This window comes from Mobula birostris, chromosome 31 (assembly GCF_030028105.1).
Source record: "Mobula birostris isolate sMobBir1 chromosome 31, sMobBir1.hap1, whole genome shotgun sequence".
NCBI classification, from domain to species: Eukaryota; Metazoa; Chordata; class Chondrichthyes; order Myliobatiformes; family Myliobatidae; genus Mobula; species Mobula birostris.
In genome coordinates this window covers 32,684,386-32,703,314 of record NC_092400.1, presented here as the reverse complement: position 1 = coordinate 32,703,314, position 18,929 = coordinate 32,684,386, and the positions used below count along the sequence as shown (strand labels likewise).

The following is an 18,929-nucleotide window of genomic DNA, read 5'->3' as shown; positions in this document are numbered from 1 at the left end:
TTTGGAAATATTATCATATTGAAATAAGAATTCACCATGACAAAACTGCATTTGGGATTTTTGCTTGTTGCTAGAGTTCTCAGTTTAGTGCCATTATGGAGTGCTTTCAACTCTAGAACCACACAGTTTCTTGCGAAAGTTAGATTAGAATGTTAATTATAGTCATTATATCTAATTGATATAAATGGTGTAGATAACATTTGCTCCATTTATATGGCAACAGCGTGGAAATTAAAATCTAGAGTTGAGGGAAGCATAATTAATGTAACACTGGTAGGCCCAGAGATCAGGAATATTACAGAGACATTGGAGATAATTACGTAAAAGAATTGAACCTTTAAAATGTTGATAAAATTAAAATATTAGATGCAGAGGAGTGAGTTATAAAGGGATTTCTTTAGTTATCTTTCATTTATGCCATAGGGTGTCATTAGAATATGTTCCACGATGGGAAAACTATATTTGAGTAGCGACTCAGTTGACATACGTGAAAGATCAGAATATAGTGGCTGCTATGGCTTTCGTACAGTTATACATGTTGGCAAAGCGACGGTAAAGTAAGGTATAAATCTATTGTTTGAATTTCCTCCAGATGTTCATTATGATAAACCACAGATCTTTTATTGTGTGAACAGTTCACAAGGTGTATAAGAAGTCAGTAATTCTAACATAAATTATGTAGCAACAACTTTGAGAGGATAATTTAATAATGCACATTAAAATTATTAGGTAGGTAAGAAAGTAATTTTGAACTTCTGTAAACTGTCAATATTTTGTTTTCATCCTCTTCAGTGGCTCAATGCGAATAGGCAGAGACTTTATTTTATTCACAAAGAAAGAGGATACCATGTCCTGTGTTTTCCTTTCGCGAACATTTCATGAAGAGGAAGGGATTGATGAGGTTGGTTTCTCCTTTGAGTTAAAGTTATTCTATAAATTTTACAGTGCACTTTGTTTCCCCCACCCTTCATGAGTTACTTAATCCAATTAGTAATGCTGTCAGGTGACTCAGCTGTTTTGACTTGTTTTCCATGTTGCTACATTTTTTTCCCTGCCTCCAATTTGTGGGGCTGAGAACAGTTTTAATATGGCTACTGTCAGCTAGAGTGAGACAGAATAACATTGGAAGGAATCTCAGAGGTTTTCCTCAATTATATGTCATCTAAAAAGGAAATCCTTCATATCTGCTGAGTTATGGCCCACATGTATAGAACTGGGTGGTGGTGGCGGCTCGAATGCAGTAACCATGGTTTCTTCATTTTAATTGTGTGTTCTTTTTGTTTGGGGGGCAAAATAGGTGATTGTTCCACTTCCTACATGGAATTCCAAAACAAGAGAGCCCATGACTGATAATCCTGAGAAATTTGCCATTGAAACAGAACTTATCTACAAATATTCACCATTCAAGTCTGAGTCAGAGGTGATGGAACAGTTTGATAAAATCAAAGAAAATAATGGTAAGGGCATTTTTATATTCACTATCAACAATTATAGAGCTTTATTTTTTAAAGCGTAGTATGCCCAAAATACTTTATAGATGTAGTTATGAACTTCAGGCAGGAAGTGGGGTCAAAGTTAAAGGTAGTAACTTTGAGTTATTGGAATAGAATGAGAATGCAAAGCCTCTGGTGCTGATGGGCTGGGAAATGGGGCTGGTTTACAGTTGACAGGAGGTGAAATTGATATGTTGGTTTCTGCACAGTGGAGGATTAAAAGCTGACAGTAAGTACATTAGAATGGTCAAAACTAGTGTTCACAAATAATTGGGTGTTGGATTTAGCAATTACAGAATTTGTTAAGCCAAGTTTTGGGTCTGGAAATGGGTGCAACTTAATGAGTAGACATGAGCTTGTAAGCTCATTTCAAAGTCAGATAGGGCCATAGCGGAGAGCGAGCATGAAAAACTATGGAATTGCTCGTGGGCATGCAGCTTCTTATGGTATTGGTTTAAAAACAATGGCTTTTGTTATTTCCCATTTTTCACTGTAAGAACTTCTGGCTCAATCAGAACAAAATGCTTTTTAAAAAAATGTTCCAAAAGCACATGATATGCAAAGAGATGGCAGTGTGAATGTAGAAATTTACCCCTGTATATTGATGGTGTCATTAAAATGTAGAGATAGGGAGGTGAATAACAGAATGGTTGAAGATTCTGATACAAGTTACCTTGGATATAATAAAACTTGGGAGCAGGATTAGGCCATTTGGTCCAGCAAGTCTACTCCGCCATTCCATTTCCCTTTTAGCCCCGTTCACTTGCCTTCTCCCCATAACTTTTGATGTCCTTATTAATTAAGAGCTTATTAACCTCCATTGTAAATGCACCCAATGACTTGGCCTCCATAGCTGCTGTGGCAATGAATTCTAGAGATTCACCACACTCCAGATAAAGAGATTCCTCCTCATCTCTGTTCTAAAGGGATGTCCTTCTATTCTGAGGCAGTGCCCTCTGGTCCTAGACCCCCCCCCCCCGCCCCCTACCATAGGAAACATCCTCTCCACATCCACTCTGTTTAGGCCTTTCAATATTTAACAGATTTCAATGAGATCTCCTCTCTTTCTTCTAAGCTCCTGCAAGTTCAGAACTAGAACCATAAAACACTTCTTGTACATTAGTCCTTTCATTCCTAATGGTCAAGAACGCTCAAATTACTTACCTTGGTGGGGAAAAGTCATTTATATTTTCTACTTATTAGCCTCACATTTCTATGATGTTGGTGGGGTCTTTTTTTTTTAAAAAAAAGAGCCTGGTAATTTTAAAAAAAGTTTCCTGGAGTTAAATGTAATAAGGAGATACCCAAGCATGTGGCAGTGAAAAAGTATGAAGTGCAAAGGGATATCTATTTTTGAGGGTGAGGTGGGATGGTTATTGGTAATAGAGAGGCAACAGCAGTTTGGAGGCAGGTTCAGAAGAACATTTAATACTACAAATGTAGGCTAGTATTGGAAGGTGCTCTTGAACAGAAAACTGAAGAAATATATTCCGAAAGACCATAAGGTATAGCAGCAGAACTAGCCATTTGGCCCATCGAGCCGGCTCTGCTATTTCATCATGAATGATCCATTTTCTTCTCGGCCCCAGTCTCTTGCCTTCTCCCTGTATCCCTCATGCCCTGACTAATCAAGAATCTATCAACCTGTGCCTTAAGTATTATTCCCAGTTACTTTTCCTTCACAGCTGCCTGTGGCAGTGAATTGCACCAGAAATTGCTTTTCATCTCTGCTCTGAATGGACTTCCCTCTATTCTGGGGCTGTATCCTCTGGTTTAGGTCTCCCCCAGCATAGGAAACATCCTCTCCACATCCATATCGGAGCATTTCAGCATTTGATAGGTGTCAATGAGATTTCCCCCCTCATCCTTCTGAATTCCAGTGAATACAGGCCCAGAGCCATCAAATGTTCTGGAAGGATAATAGAAGGAAATAGGTGGTTTTAAAGAAGGAAAGTTCATGTTGAGCTACACAGACATTTAATGGAGGTAGCTCATTATGTACACAGCACTTTTAGCTTTGTATCTAAAGGTATCAAATATAAAACTGAAGAAATACATTGAATTTGTATTTGACTATTTACTTCAAAAACTTGCTTTGATTGGTGTGCTTAAGTGGACAATGGTATGAATTAAATTAATATAATTTTGACAGGGAAAATAAAAACTTTACGGTGGAGGAAAATTTTAGAAAGCAGCAACAAATGAGTCCTCAACATATGGCTCTACCTCTATGAAGTGCCATGGAATCATGTCAGTCACGAGCCCCATTCTGGATGCAGAGTCTCATCCGAAACATTAACAAATGTTCTTCTCTTGCACAGATGCTTCATGACCCACTGACTTCTTCCAGCAATTTGTTTTTGCAATTAAATCTCCTTTTGTTTTCTACCCACTGTCCTCCCTCAACTGATGAATCAGTACTTCTCCATTGTGAACAACATGTGGAAGAAGCATTGATTGTAGCAATGACATAGAGTGTACTCTTAGGTTCGGGCACTTCAATATTATCATCAAGAATGGGTCGGTAGCATCACCATCGAGTAAGCTGGCTGTGGACTGAAGAGCAGAGTTCCCAGATTAGGTCTATGGAGGTAGTTATTAAAGAACAATATGGCTAAACCTTGTCCACTCTGGCAGATGCATCTGTCTATTAAATGCTGGTGGAGTGATCACTGCGCAGTCTCTGTGGCACAAAAAGCTGAGAACATCCCCCATTGTCGTAGGATAGACTTCAAACAGATCTGGCAGCACCGAACTGGGAGTCCCTGAACCTCTGTGAACCATTATCAGCAGCAACAACAACAACATGCCCTGCCACAATTAGTAAGAGTAAGACAATGCTGCAGGAATTTGTCAGGGGAGGCACAATCGTCTTCAGTTGTGTCCCCCCAGTACATATAGAGATGTTTGCACAGTGTTCAAGTCCATTCAGAACAGAATGGAAATGGACATAGAATTTCTCAGCAAATGAAGTAGCCCCAGGCAACATAGAACAGAATGTAGACAGTATTCAGGCATGGACTGTATGAGATCAAGGATGTTTTTCTGAGATAATACTGAGCTCAGGTGTGCAGTATACTCTTTAAGTCTTCATATTTAAGGAATATACCTTTATTGGAGTCAGAGGAGTGTTGATTGATACTGGATTGAGAGTTTGAATGAAGGGAAATAACTCTGACCTAAGTTGATTTGGAGCTAAGAGTAATGAGAGTTGATTTCATTGTGACGTAGGTGTCTATTTTAAGATTGACGGTAGATGTAAGACTGGTTTTCTCTAGCTGGAGGGTCTGGAACTTTGAGGTAAATCCTAGGATGAAGGATAAATCAATTAAGCCTGGGAAAAGAAGGAGAGTTTTAAATGTTTGAAGTCGTGGATGCGAATGCATAGCCATTTGAATATATTAAAGGTTGTGATTGGTATATTTTTGAACACTGGGTTTGGGTGGGAGAATGACACATCAACTTGCCTCATAGTTCCAGCAAACTGGGCTTGACTTCACTCTGCTTGAGTTTGACTCTGGGCAGCGCTGTATGGAGTTTGCACCTTCTTTCTATGACTCTGGATTTCCCCCTGGTTCTCAGGTTTCCTTCCACATGATAAAGAGAAGCTGGTTGATAGGTTAATTGACTATTTTAACCTTTCCTGACTGTGGTTCGGTAGTAGGTGAATCAGGAGATGATGAGCTGAGCACAAGAGAAGTGGGCAATAGAGAAGTAAATGATGCATGAATTGATAACGCACCTGTGAGAATGGCATAGACTTGATGAGTTGAATAACCTCCCCTTTTAACATGAGAAAAATATGAAAGAGGGTTGAGGCATAGGATTGCTGGTAATCTATAAACTACGGTAGGAAACTTTGTCACATGGTGTGAGCAGAATTATCTGCAGCTTAATGTGAAAAAGACTAAGTTGCTGGTGGTAGACCTGAGGAGAGCTAAGGTACCAGTGACCCCTGTTTCCATCCAGGGGATCAGTGTGGACATGGTGGAGGATTACAAACACCTGGGGATACAAATTGACAATAAACTGGACTGTTCAAAGAACACTGAGGCTGTCTACAAGAAGGGTCAGAGCCGTCTCTATTTCCTGAGGAGACTGAGGTCCTTTAGCATCTGCCAGACAATGCTGAGGATGTTCTACCAGTCTGTGGTGGCAGTGCTATCATGTTTGCTGTTGTGTGCTGGGGCAGCAGGCTGAGGGTGGCAGACACCAACAGAATCAACAAACTCATTCGTAAGGCCAGTGATGTTGTGGGGATGGAACTAGAGTCTCTCACGGTGGTGTCTGAAAAGAGGATGCTGTCTAAGTTGCATGCCATCTTGGTCAAAGTCTCCCATCCACTACATAATGTACTGGGTGGGCACAGGAGTACACTCAGCCGGAGACTCATTCCACCGAGATGCAACACTGAGCGTCATAGGAAGTCATTCCTGCCTGTGGCCATCAAATTTTACAACTCAGGGTCAGACACCCTGAGCCAATAGGCTGGTCCTGAACTTATTTCATAATTTACTGGCATAATTTACATATTACTATTTAACTATTTATGGAGCAACTGTAGCGAAAACCAATTTCCCCTGGGATTAATAAAGTATGACTATGACTTAAGACTATTATTGAGCAGCTGATCACCTTGAAGGGTCACTTGGCTCACTCATTTTTAAAGTTATATGATGCATGTGAGAACATAGTATTAGAATATACTTGGAAACTAAAACAAATAATGATTGAATCATTGAAGCTAAAATAGCTCTTAGAATGTCTTCAGTGTTTGTGATGAATGTTACAGTGATATATATGCATTCAATTCTCTACTGCATTCTGTACTATTTGAATACTTTGCAGGGACTTTGGTGATAGTTTATAACCTTAAACTGATGGATGATGGTGAACCAGAATTGGATGTTACTTCTGATCCTACTGACATTTTAATGGCAGGACCACAACTTGAAGGCGTGTAAGTAATTAGTAAGGGGCTATGTACATGATTTATTTGGGGAAAATTCCAATGAATAAAATTTATAATAAATTGGATGCTATTTGACTTAAGTAATGAAACCTGCTATGAAATGGTTTGAAAGAACTTAAAGGAGGCTAACGGAGCCATGAAAAGTCCTTGTTGAATTGAATTAAGAATTCCCGCCGATAGCTGTAAGGAGTTTGTACATTCTTCCCATGACCGCGTGGGTTTACTCCAGGTGCTCTGGTTTCTTCCCACAGTCCAAAGACCTTCCAGTCGGTAGGTTAATTGGTCATTGAAAGTTGTCGCATGATTTTTCTAGGGTTAAATCAGGCTGCTGGGCGATAAAGCTTGAAGAGCCTATTCCTTGTTGACTCTAAATAAATCAATCAATCAATCAGTCCCAAGGCATTTGAGAAAAGCATTAAAAACAAGTAGCCAGGGAAACAGTAGGTCCTTCAGGGTCATTGTCAAGAACTTAACTTTGGAGGTGAGTGAGGTACTAGTATGTACTTCTAATCAGATTCAGCAAAAAAATATTTAAATTGTGATCGGAGAAGGGAGTATGTTGAAATTCTAGAGCATTATTGATATCAAAGAGGAAGTTGTGCTGGGTGCTTAAAGAGCATTAGGGAGGATATGTCCCCAGAATCTGATGGGATTTATCCCAATTTGTTGAGGGAAATGAGATGGGAGAGTGCTTGGGCCTAAGATCCTTGTATAAGAGGATTGGAAAATACCATTGTTCTTTTTTTGTTTAAGAAGGGAATTAGGGATAATTCAGCAAATAATAAGCAAGCGAGCCTTGCATCAGTGGTAAGGTACTTATTGAAGATCCTTAGAGATAGGATTTACTTGTACTTGAAAAATCATGGACTTATTAGGAAGAATATGGTTTTGTGCATGGGAGGCCATATCTTACAGACCTCTGATTTTTTTTAAGGATGTGATAAAGGTAATTAGTGTAATGGATGTTGTCTATTGATTTAGTAAAGCATTCAACAAACTTCCTGGTAGGCTGATTGAAGAAATTAAAGCACATGGGATGCGCACTCAGTTTGAAAATTGGCTTGCTCATAGAAAGCAGAGGGTAGTGTTGGAAGGGCATTATCCTGACAGGAGGTTCATGACCAGTGGTGTACAAACTAATGAAAATTTAGTCAATTCATTAGTAAGTTTGCAGACGATCTGAGTTATCGATAGTGTGGAAGATTGTCAAAGGATACAGCAGGCTATAGATCGTTTGGAAATATGGGCTTGAGAAATAGCAGATGGAGTTTAATCTGAACAAGTGTGATTTTAAGGTACGCCCGTGGCTCCTTGAAAGAGGCAGTGCTGTGGATAGAGTTGCAAAGAAGGCATATGGCATGCTTGCTATCAGTGTTGAGTATAAAAGTTGGCAAGTTACTTTGACGTTTGAGGTGGCATGGTAGCATAGTGGTTAGCACAATGCTTTGCAATACCAGTGACTCGGGTTCAATCCCTGCTGCTGGCTGTAAGGAATTTGTACGTTCTCCCTGTCATCGCGTGGATTCCCTCCTACAGTTCAAAGACGTACTGATTGACAGGTCATTGTAAATTGTCCTGTGATTAAGATGGAATTAAATCGTGGATTATTGGGCGGCATAGCTTGAAGGGCCTATTCTGTGCTGTACCTCAAATAGATAAACAATAAAATTAGTAAATCTGTTGCCTTTTTTGTCGTCTTGATGCTCTCCCGCCCCAAACAGTCCCTTACTACAAAGGGACATCAGGCAATTATTGTGGTTGTGATCTCTGAAGTCTACCGACTTGATGGCTGAAAGGATTAGTATGTATGTAGTTCCTCTCCTTGGAAGCTGCATCGGCTAGCTGAGATCAAGGTTCAAATGTGGAGAAATCAGGTCACTAAAGGTCATTGTATAATTTTAGAAACTTTGACTTTAACTAAATGAATATATCTATTTTACAGAAAACCAGAGCGGCGCTCTTTCAGGGCATACACAGCTGTCCTGTACATCGACCCTAGAATGAGAATTTTTATTCAGGGTCATAAGGTCCGGACAAAACGGTTGTCTTGCTGCTTGTTTAAACCAAGGTACCTTTATTTTCTGAAAGATGTACTTGAATCCATGATGTCCTCAAATGCTCCACAGTAAATGAATTACAGTCCACCAAGTGTTGTGATATGAAACATTTGGCAGTGATGTTGTACATAATAAATTCCTACTAGCAGGAAAATGGAATGAGTGGGTATTTGGTTGGTCATGGTGGGGGGGAGGGAGAGGGGTATTGGCAGTACAGTGTTATTCTGCTCTTGTATATCTACTTGCGAGAATATTAGAGATAGGAGCAGAATTAGGCCATTTGACCCATCAAGTTTGCTTCACCATTCCATCATGGTTGATTTATTATCCCTCTCAATTTTATTCTCCTGCCTTTTAAGCCCTTATTAATCAAGAACTTAACAAGACCCTATCCACCTCTAAATGTACCCAATCACTTATCCTCCACTGCATTCTGTGGCAATTAAATCCGCAGATTCACTGCCCTCTGGTTAAAGAAATTCCTCCTCATCTCTGTTCTAAAAGGACATCCTTGTATTCTGAAGTGAAAATTTCTGGAGTGAAAATTGAACCTGTAACTTTGACTGATACAACAGCATTTAAGTAGGTCGAGGAAAGCACAAGATATGATGAATGAGGAATGGGAAATTGAGGTTAAGCTGATGGGTTGAAGATCCAATCCTGCTTGAATGGCAAACAGTGATGTTTTGAAATCAAGATGCCTTTGGTTAAACTGAAATCAAAACTGCATGTTAAAATTACAAATTGGATTTTACTGGATCTATGTGTAAACCAGGAGTTCCCAACCTTTTTTATGCCATGGATCCCTACCATTAACTGAAGAGTCTATGGACCCTAGGTTGGGAATGCCTGGTGTGTTCTGTCCATGCTTTAACTTATGTCTCCTTCACAGGATGTATAAGTATACATCAAATCGGTTTAAAACTCGTGCTGAACAAGAGGTGAAGAAAGCCGAGCACCTGATGAAAATAGGTACGTTTAGTAGGAAAAGGGCATCTGTTAAATAAGATTCTGCAAGTACATATATCTCATGCAGTTTGCTTGAAGGTCTGTGGGATGGTCCCTTAATTTAGTTAGCAGATTGCAGAGATTTGTGAGGGTAATTTTGCGTGGTTGACTGGGCTATGAATGTCTTTGCAGTATTAGATTTTGTTGCATAGGTCAGTGTTGGATGGTTAGGTACTTACTCTGTTTTGTTATGGTACTCAGTTATATAACTTCCATTATGGGACATTCATGTAGCAGTGTGGAAGGGCATATCTGCATATATTTGATAATGAAATTAAACAGATTAATGATCAGTATTTACTGAATTTTTCACGTCCTTTCCACTCCGTTATTGCCTTGTGCTTTAATTATGGATAATACTTCCCACATATTTCAGCTCTATGAGTGAATAATGCTTTTCAGCATCCTATTTGTTACACACATTTAAATCTGGACAGTGCATGTCCTTAGGCTGGTAGTGGCCTCCAATCTTCAAAGGTTTCTTGAGTGTACATCTAGAAAATATCTGTGGAACATTAGGACAGTATTTGAAACCCCTGGCTCTTAATTAGTGTTAATAATTGATGACAGTATAAGGAAGATTTGCTAGCATTTTTGTTTGAAAGTTAATTTTGTAATAGTCAGAAAATTCTACAATCCCTGACCCTCAATTTCTTGGTATGAAGTGAGAACAATCAGTAAGTTAAAGGAATATATTTAAGCAAGGTATTTTAAGCTTCCATTCTGGTTCTCGTTGCCTTGGTGACTGGTAAGACCAATGTGGAAACTGCAGGAGTAGGAGGGGCCAGACAGATCAAGTGGGTGAGTGGTTTTGTGAGCGACTGTATGAGCTCATGATTCTCATTTCCTTCTCCATTTTGAGTGGACATGGACCAGAGATTCCCAGGAGTCAGTGGGGCCGTCGTGTTTTTTCAAAGAGCCTTTGCAAATGTCCTTGAATCTTCTTGCCCAGTAATCTCTTCATATAACAGGGCTTTGACTAGTGTCAGTTTCAGGAATCTTATTGGACATATGAATGGAGTCGCATGCCTTAGAAAGCCGACTGAATGTAACTTGAGGAACCACAGTGTTGTCTTATTGCTGTGCGATAGTTCCCTCATCATTCCACTGGACTTGGAGGACTTTGTACAGATAGCGTGTGTGTATATGTATGTATGTGTGATGGAGGGAGATGGATGAGGCTGCGGGGGGGGGGTGGTGAGAGAGAGATACACATGTACATATGAGAAAAGTGATCAGTTGATTGAGAAAAGGGTCTTTGAAGATCGTGACTTTAACAATTTGAAAATATACATTACCATGGCTTTACACCTGACAAGACACACAGTTCTGATCTCTTTTAGTCAGAAGGCTAAAGCAATTTGCCATGACAAGGGGCTAGGCCCATAGAGTAATTTGTAAGTAAGACAAAGGACATTTATAATCTATGCAGCTTTGGTCCGTTCGTTCAGTACCATATCAAGGAAATACCAAAGTACTTAAAATAGTAATACGCATTTTTTTAGGGCTCCACAGCATCACAAGTGAAAGTCTTATTTTGTCAACTCATTTAACTGGAGATGAGAGTTGGCTTAGATGGTTTGTATAAAACTAGCAATTTTCAGTTGCGGAAGAGGAAGTCTGAAAATTCAAAATTAAAAAGGAGATCTCTTGCATTTTGTTTTACACATTAGTACTTAGTTTTAAAAATTCTAAATGCTGGTGCTGTCAGGCTAAGGGAATGTGTAGGTGGAATTATGTCCTGTATCCTTTTGTTGTTCTCAGCTGAGGAGAAGTCACGGGAAGCAGAGAGCAAAGCACGGGCTTTGGAATTGAAGTTGGGTGGTGACTTGAGCAGAGAATCTAGGGTAAGTTCATTGGACTTGTATATTAAGTCAAGTTAGAATATATCATGTTATTCGCTGTGTTGTTGTGTGAGTGAAATCACTGGAGAGAGAGAGTTACTGGTAGATACAAAGCAGCTTCTTTATTCAACAAAACAAGGTTCAGCAGGCATCATACGGACGGAGACCCTTACGGTGGAAAAGGTCTGCTGCCTAACGTTGGGCTCAATATTTATTTGCTACACACATGAAGGACAATTCCATATCTACAAAATATAGACAATGCTTTCTTTTGAAGCTGCACATACAAACTTCACACCTCCCGATTACACCTATCCCACTGACGCCAGCAGTGTCTGGACTGGTATTCCGGTATTCGCAGCTTTTAGGAAATGCATTGTTACAAATGGACTGGGATTCTGATACTCACAGCTTTTAGGAAATGCATTATCAAGGAACAGAAGACTGGTGGCTGAAGCCATTTACTATTTACTAAGTGTTAATGACCTAAACCCAAAAATTACTCTTAACAAGCTGTGCCTGAATATGTAGTTTACACATTTGGATTCGTATATGTACGCCATAGATTAAAATACAGTGGATTCCGGTTAATTGGGTCACATCAGGACAAGTACATTTTGACCCAATTAGCAGAATTTTTATGGAAATAGTTAAAAAGGTATAAAAAAAGACAAATTACTTTTTAACTATGACAGATTATATATTTAAATGAAATACAGAACAAATTAGAACACTACCAATACTACTCCTTCAGCTGTCCATCAAAATCCGATGACGACGTTCAATCCTTTAACGGTGAGATCTTTGATGACTAGACAGTCCTATCCTGGACCCACAAGCTCTATTGTAGGTGGGACATGTATATGTGGTAGTGGTGGCAACCATGGCTGCATTTCTCCTGGCTCCCTTCTGTCTTCTGATTGTTCTTTCCATCTCCAGAATACGAACCCCATCCCTACACAGCTGTCGCCAAGTGGTACAGTCAGCAGCAACCTCCTCCTGCACTTCCTTAAAGCATTCTTCATCTCATCCTTATGGTGCTTAAAGATCATGTCGATCGTGCTCCTGTTCTTCCTAAATCCACACTGCGATTCAGGCAGCATTGACTTGGTGATGTTGCTGATGAGTCTCTGAAGCATCACCTTAGCCACAACCTTTTCAGCAACAGAAAGGAGTGATATGCCCCTACTATTGTCGCAGATGGCCTTGTCACCCTTGTTCTTATAATTGACAACAATGTTTGCATTTCTCCATTGATGTTCTCATCAGTCCAGGCCTTGGCGATGTACTGGTAGAGGGTGCGCCTACACACGTACCCTCCGTCTTCAGTAACTCAGCAGGGACATTGTCAGTGCCAGGGGACTTTTTGTTCTTAAGGGAATGGACAGCTGATAGAACCTCCTGGCAGGTTGGTGGTAGACTGAGGTTGTGGATAGGAGGAAGTTCAGGCAGTTCGTCCAGGATGGTGGGGTCTGCGTCAGAGTCCTGATTGAGCAGGGTGTTAAAATGCTCAGCCCACCTCAGCAGAATGGTATTCTGATTCTTCAGAAGTGTTAGACCATCTGCTGTTTTCAGGGGAGTAACGCATCGATTTATTGGGCCATAGATGGTTTTGACAGCATTGTAAAAATTATGCATGTCATTATTATCGGCAAAGGACTGGATTTCATGTGCCTTTTCAGTCCACCACTCATTTTGTATGGCCCATATTGCCTTTTGCACTTTCCTCTGAGCTGCCTGCCAGTGCTGCCTGATGCTGGTGGATGACAGGTTGTCTAAAGTTGCCCGGTGTGCTTTGTGCATGTCCTTAAGCAAGTTATGGAGGAATTCATCCAGTGTACACTGCCGTGTTCTTCTGATTGACTGTAAATGAACAAAATTAGCGCAGACACTAGTGCAAATAATGGACTGGTGTCGTACAATGCTTTTAAGGGTTGCATCTTCAAATCTTCAGTTTCATTGTAACATTCAAGATATTTGTTGATACCTTCAAACTTGTTTATGTAGTAAAATTATTTCATTTTGACTCCCAACTGTTTCCAACATCTCCACACCTGATTGCTTAAAACCACAGTGAGCAAAACAGTTCTGAATTGTCTTACTGCTTATTTCTCACTAACTAAGTGATAAAGAGGATTTCCAGCATCTGCAGATTTTCTCTTGTTTTTGAACAGAAACACGCAACTGACACTATTTTAAAAACTGATCTTTCTAAGTGTAGTGTAGCGTCTTCACGGCCACGTAAGTGCACATGACTGACGCTAGTTAGAAATTGTTCGACAATGGTCTCCTGTCTCAATTAAGCAGCATAGTGTCCCAACTAAACGAAGGAAATCCTGGCCATTTTCTTGATCAGATTTTGCTCTAAGAGTTGTCCCAAATAAGTGACTGCCTTGATTTACCAATGGTCCAATTAACCAGAATCTAATGTAGTTGATTATTCTCAAGTTTCTGTAAGACAGTCTAAATTGCTGGATGCATGCCTTTAAGCTTCATATTGTCTGTTTAGTGACTCGTATTCAATCCTAAACAATCTTAAGTATAATTTGAAAAGCTTGGTAGTATAGTTTAAAATGGTGGTATCTTGTGTAGTTTGTGCAAATGCAGTAGCTGGTCATTTTAGCACCTTCCTTTGCAGGACAAAGTATAGAAGTTACAGGAACTTTTTTTCTACTTTCCTCCTTAAATGAAAATTTGTAATTTACAACTTCAAGATTGCTTTGTTTCATAGATTCATGTGCGACAGATTCAGGATGCTGCATCCAATCTAAGAAGAGAAGCTGACGTGAAGACGCGAATACATGAAGCCAAACTCCGGTAAGCATCAGGCCAGATTTTAAGTGTGGATATACCTCCTGCCTCAACCTCAAATCCTGGAAGAGAATTTCACATTGCAGTGTGATATATCTGTGTGAACAACTTTACTTGCTCACTTCAAACCTTAGATTTTATCTGAATTTAATGCTCTTCTGTTCTAAATCAGGGGTCCCCAAACTTTTTTGCACCGCGGACCGGCTTAATATTGACAATATTCTTGCGGACCGGCTGACTGGGGGCGGGGTGGGTGTTAATCACGACCGGAATATAGGTGATAAGTGGCTAATACACTCAATTTCATTTCTAAAAGGGTTTATCTAACGAATTTAATATTAAACACACAGCGCATGTTTTCCTTGCATGTACATAGTGATAAGTCAGTTATAACAGTGGTCCCAAACCTCTGATCGCCTCTGATCTGGGCCGACATTTACGTGTCCGGTGGCACCTAATCAATTAGCTTGTTTATTTTGGCTTTTTTATTAAAGATGTGCTGGGTGTGTCCCAGCCACCGCTGTACCGCTGCATGCTTCGCAGCTCGGAGGTTGGGGACAACTGAATTATAAGTCAATAGCATCATAACATTTTAAGTAACGTTTGATATTAAACACACAGCGCATATTTTCCTCGTATGAACGTATAAAATCATTGCAACACATCAATATCGCTGAATCAGTGGGAGCTCAAGGAGTTGATCTTTTTCCCGCGCTGACATGGAAGATTCACCGGAAACATTCGCAAACGGATCACGGACCCATTTGCATGTCTTGGGTCACTGATGACCTCGCGTGCATTAAAATTCAACAGTGGGCGTGACAGGGAATGAGGAAAGGTGCAGCTGACTCATATTGTTTCATATCGCCAAATCATATCGTTTCCTTGCGGCCCGTGGCCCAGTCACACGTGCTTTGCGGACTGGTACTGGGCCGTGGCCCGGTGGTTGGGGACCGCTGTTCTAAATCACTGAAGTTTCAGAAAAAGATGCTTCTAACTATTCTACATCTTCATAATTCAGAGGCTTCTGTGGTTTTGTGCATGTTCTGTATTCCAGCTTTGGAAAGGACCCATTTTTAAAATATGACTTTATACTTGTGCTAAATTGATGTATCATCTCAAGGCAGAAACATAGGATAACCCCCACCCAATCCCAGGATTCAAACTGGTGAACTTTCTCTAATGTTTCTCTGGCACAGTAGTGTAGCGGTTAGCATTATGCTCTTTCAGCACTGGCGATTGCAATCTGTGTTCAATTCCTACTACTGTCTGTAAGGAGTTTGTATATTGCCCCTGTTGCATGGGTTTCCTCTGAGTGGCTCAGTTTCCATCATATTCTAAAGATGTGCAAGTTAGGATTATTGAGTGACAACACTTGCAGGCTACCCCAGCAAAATCCTCAGACTATGTTGGTCACTGTCACAAGTGATGTATTTTTTGCGTCTGGTTTAACCTGTGCTGTGCTAAGGTGACATCTTAGACAATCTTGTCAGCTCATAGAGAGCGTCTTAGTGGTATGTGAAATGTGATATTGTATCATTAAAATAAAATTGCTGTTAATGGTTACAATAATAATCAGATGGAGCTGTCAATGTTTGGCACATTCCTACCAAAGTGATACTGTTGGACAGATAGTGAAGAATTCACCCCATCAAGCTCTGCTGTTATGCTCACTAATAATTGCAGATGGTGTAAAAGTTCAAATTTGCTCACTTAGTGAGTAAGGGTGTTGACTCTTTTTAATTGAGTGGCCTTTGAAATTGAGGCAGAAACAGAGTTGCATGTTGAATACTGTATACTGATTTGATGTAAAAGTAGAAGGAAAATAAGGCAGCCAGTAATGGAGACGTACAGGGAAATAGCTGATTGTTTTGAGCTAATCTAACCAACTGGGAACCTGACTGAATTAGACTGCTAGGGTCTCACATAGTCTGCCCAACAGTGTTTGGATATCTGGAACTACTTTGAGTTTTGTTAGTTCCTTGCTGAGCAGCTGGGTGACAATTCCCCTACCTTGTAGTTCCCTTCCTGCCCCCTTCTCTTGGCAATCAGGTCCATGTTAGCTCGTTCTGCGATCTTTGCTTTTACTTAACAAAAATAATTTATATTCTTCATCTTTTCTTTTTGTGTAAAGTGCAATTTTCTGTAGTCAGATGTGCTTTTCCTGTATGGTTTGCATATTTTATGATCTTCTGGGAGATTCTGCCTCAATAACTGTATTTTTGAAGCTGATAGCCCTCTTGTTTTTTTCCCAGTTTATTCTCTTCTAACTTTGCAGTTAATTAACATTAGTAGATCTTGAAGTAGTTTAAAAGTAACTTCCTGATTTCTCTCTCCTTTGAGAGAGATGCTAGACCTACGTATGGTATTCCTGGCATTCTTTCACCAGGATGCTACAAAATTGTTGCAAGACCTCTCTCTCTTGTACTGTAGTAGTCAAAGTATTTTTTTCCTTCCCAATTGCTTGCTGTACCTGCCTTTAACTTTGTGATTCTTTGTACCCTTCAGTATCAAGCATTTAAAAAGTACTCTGCTTTTCAAATTTTTGCTGAGAATGGATATTAGATTTTTAAAATAGTTTACACACTTCATTTGCATTTTGTTCCAATGGGCATGTTCTTGTCCATTCTTAACCTCTCCATATCCCCTCTCTACATTCTTCTGAAGGACCATACTGTCAGCCACCCTTTTATTATCAGCATATTACACCTGGTCCCTTCACCTCATTGACATATATTATGAGCAGCTGGGCATCCTTGCATCACCACATGAGACACGTCCCCCTGACTGGAAGGCCAGCGTATTCCTAAGTCTGTTTTTCTGTATGTTGATTGATATCCGTTGACCCAATATATTTCCTCCAATACTGTGCACTCTAAAGTTATTAAGTTATCTCTTATATGACATGTTATCCAAGGACTTCTAATAGTCTAAAAACACCATATCAACTTGGGTAGCTGTTTTCCATTCTGCTAATTACAAACTCAATCAATAATCTCTCAAACATGGTTTCACTTTCACGGGCTTTGTTTTTGTGGTTTATACAGTATATTGTGCCTGAGGAAGATCTCTATTAAAACAGTTTGTCTTTAAATAGAATTTAATATATGGAGTATGAAAGTGAGAGCAATAAAAACGTGTTTAAGTTATTCATTTTCTGCATGGTGGTCAAATTTGAGGTTATTTTGTCAGCTGTGTGGAAAATAGCATGTATCAGTGATTATTACGCAGAAATACGAATCCTTGTTCTATTGCTATTACACCAGGTACCTTTATGCCTGGCATTCCATTTACCATCTTTGTGGTGGTCTGATTAAAAGCAAATTAACCTCTTTGTCCTTTATACTTTCTTACTCCATCCTTTTTTATAGTTCCTGAGAAACAAAGGTGGAACAGAGCAGGGAATGGGAGATGGTGGCGAATTAAAGCAGTGGAAAAGTGATGCCTTGGTGTTGCTTTTTAAAAAAAACAACTACTAATTGTAAAGAAAATTCCTCCTTCATTGTGCCTGAGGAAGAACTCAAGTAAACAATCTTAACTTCTAACTTTTGTAGAGCTTTGAAGGAGCCAAAGGAGATGTGTTTTATTTTTGGTGTGAATATTGAGCACCGCGACCAGGATGGAATGTTTATATATAACTGCAGCCGTCTCATAAAGATGTATGAGAAAGTGGGTCCCCAGCTGGAAGGAGGAGTGTGAGTATCCTGAGAATTCTCTGTGTATATGGTGTAAATGTCTTGTAAACTTTTAGCACTTCCTAAATACACTAACTTTTCTGTCAGTGTCAGTCTAATAAATTGCTGAAATGCAAATCAAATATGTTGTTGAAAATTTCCTGTGTCCACTTTGTGTGTAAGCATTCTGTATTTTCTTCTATCCTGTATGATGCAGTCTATTCATGTGACAAGTCACAAATATTAAATGGCCTAAAGTGCATGAAATGGCTTTTGTTAACTGCACTAAAAATATCATAATTTTTTTGAGAAGGGCCTTAAAAATGGGGATAGTGCTCCAGAATAGAGGAATTGGAGGAGCTTTCAGAGAACAATGGCTGAAGGGACTACCATTGAGCGTGGAGTGAGTCAAGGTGTACACTGGTAGGAAGAGAGATTTAGTTCTGCAGAGAAAGTGATGAGTGAATTTGTGTAAGGAGCAAATCAGCTCTCAGATTTCATATTCAATTCTGTTTGGAATGGGCAGTCATGGTGGTGAGCCAAGTCAAGCTTGTGTAGAACAAGAGGAAGTTAGGTGGTGATTTGTGAATTTATGGTAAAAGGAGAGTTGTTTTTGGAAGTGACTGAAGTATAGATAAAAATGTCACGGAAAAGGGGAAATAATATCTGCAAAATATTTAATTGTTTTGTTTATCACCAGTGCCTGTGGTGGAGTAGTGGGTGTGGTAGATGTTCCATACCTGGTTCTGGAGCCCACTCACAACAAGCAGGACTTTGCAGATGCCAAGGAGTATCGGCATCTACTGAGAGCCATGGGAGACCACCTGGTGCAGTACTGGAAAGATATTGGCATAGGTAAGGAAGGGATGTCAAACTTGGTCTGTCTGCTCATTTGAGCTTCTAGGTGCATGTTTTTTTCTTGCACAGTTTTGAAAACTACACACTGATGATGGTGAAAGAGCTGGCTTGACGCAGAAATTTAGTTCATACAGTTAACAATACAACCCTATCGCTTATCTACAGCTTCAACATGTTTTCTTCTGTTGTTGTGCAATTGGTATTTGCTAAGT

At 39.8% G+C, this 18,929-nt stretch overlaps 1 protein-coding gene across 1 annotated transcript in view; it reads left to right on the top strand.

Annotated features, from left to right (window-relative positions):
* The window catches only part of morc2 (MORC family CW-type zinc finger 2), a 102,722-nt gene that overhangs the window by 43,765 nt on the left and 40,028 nt on the right, over positions 1–18,929 (top strand). The window contains exons 6-14 of the mRNA XM_072247812.1: positions 793–901; positions 1,298–1,457; positions 6,342–6,453; positions 8,408–8,533; positions 9,415–9,494; positions 11,295–11,377; positions 14,106–14,191; positions 17,740–17,880; positions 18,560–18,714. Of these exons, the coding sequence (XP_072103913.1) occupies positions 793–901; positions 1,298–1,457; positions 6,342–6,453; positions 8,408–8,533; positions 9,415–9,494; positions 11,295–11,377; positions 14,106–14,191; positions 17,740–17,880; positions 18,560–18,714 (1,052 nt within the window). The remainder of the gene's footprint in view (positions 1–792; positions 902–1,297; positions 1,458–6,341; positions 6,454–8,407; positions 8,534–9,414; positions 9,495–11,294; positions 11,378–14,105; positions 14,192–17,739; positions 17,881–18,559; positions 18,715–18,929) is intronic.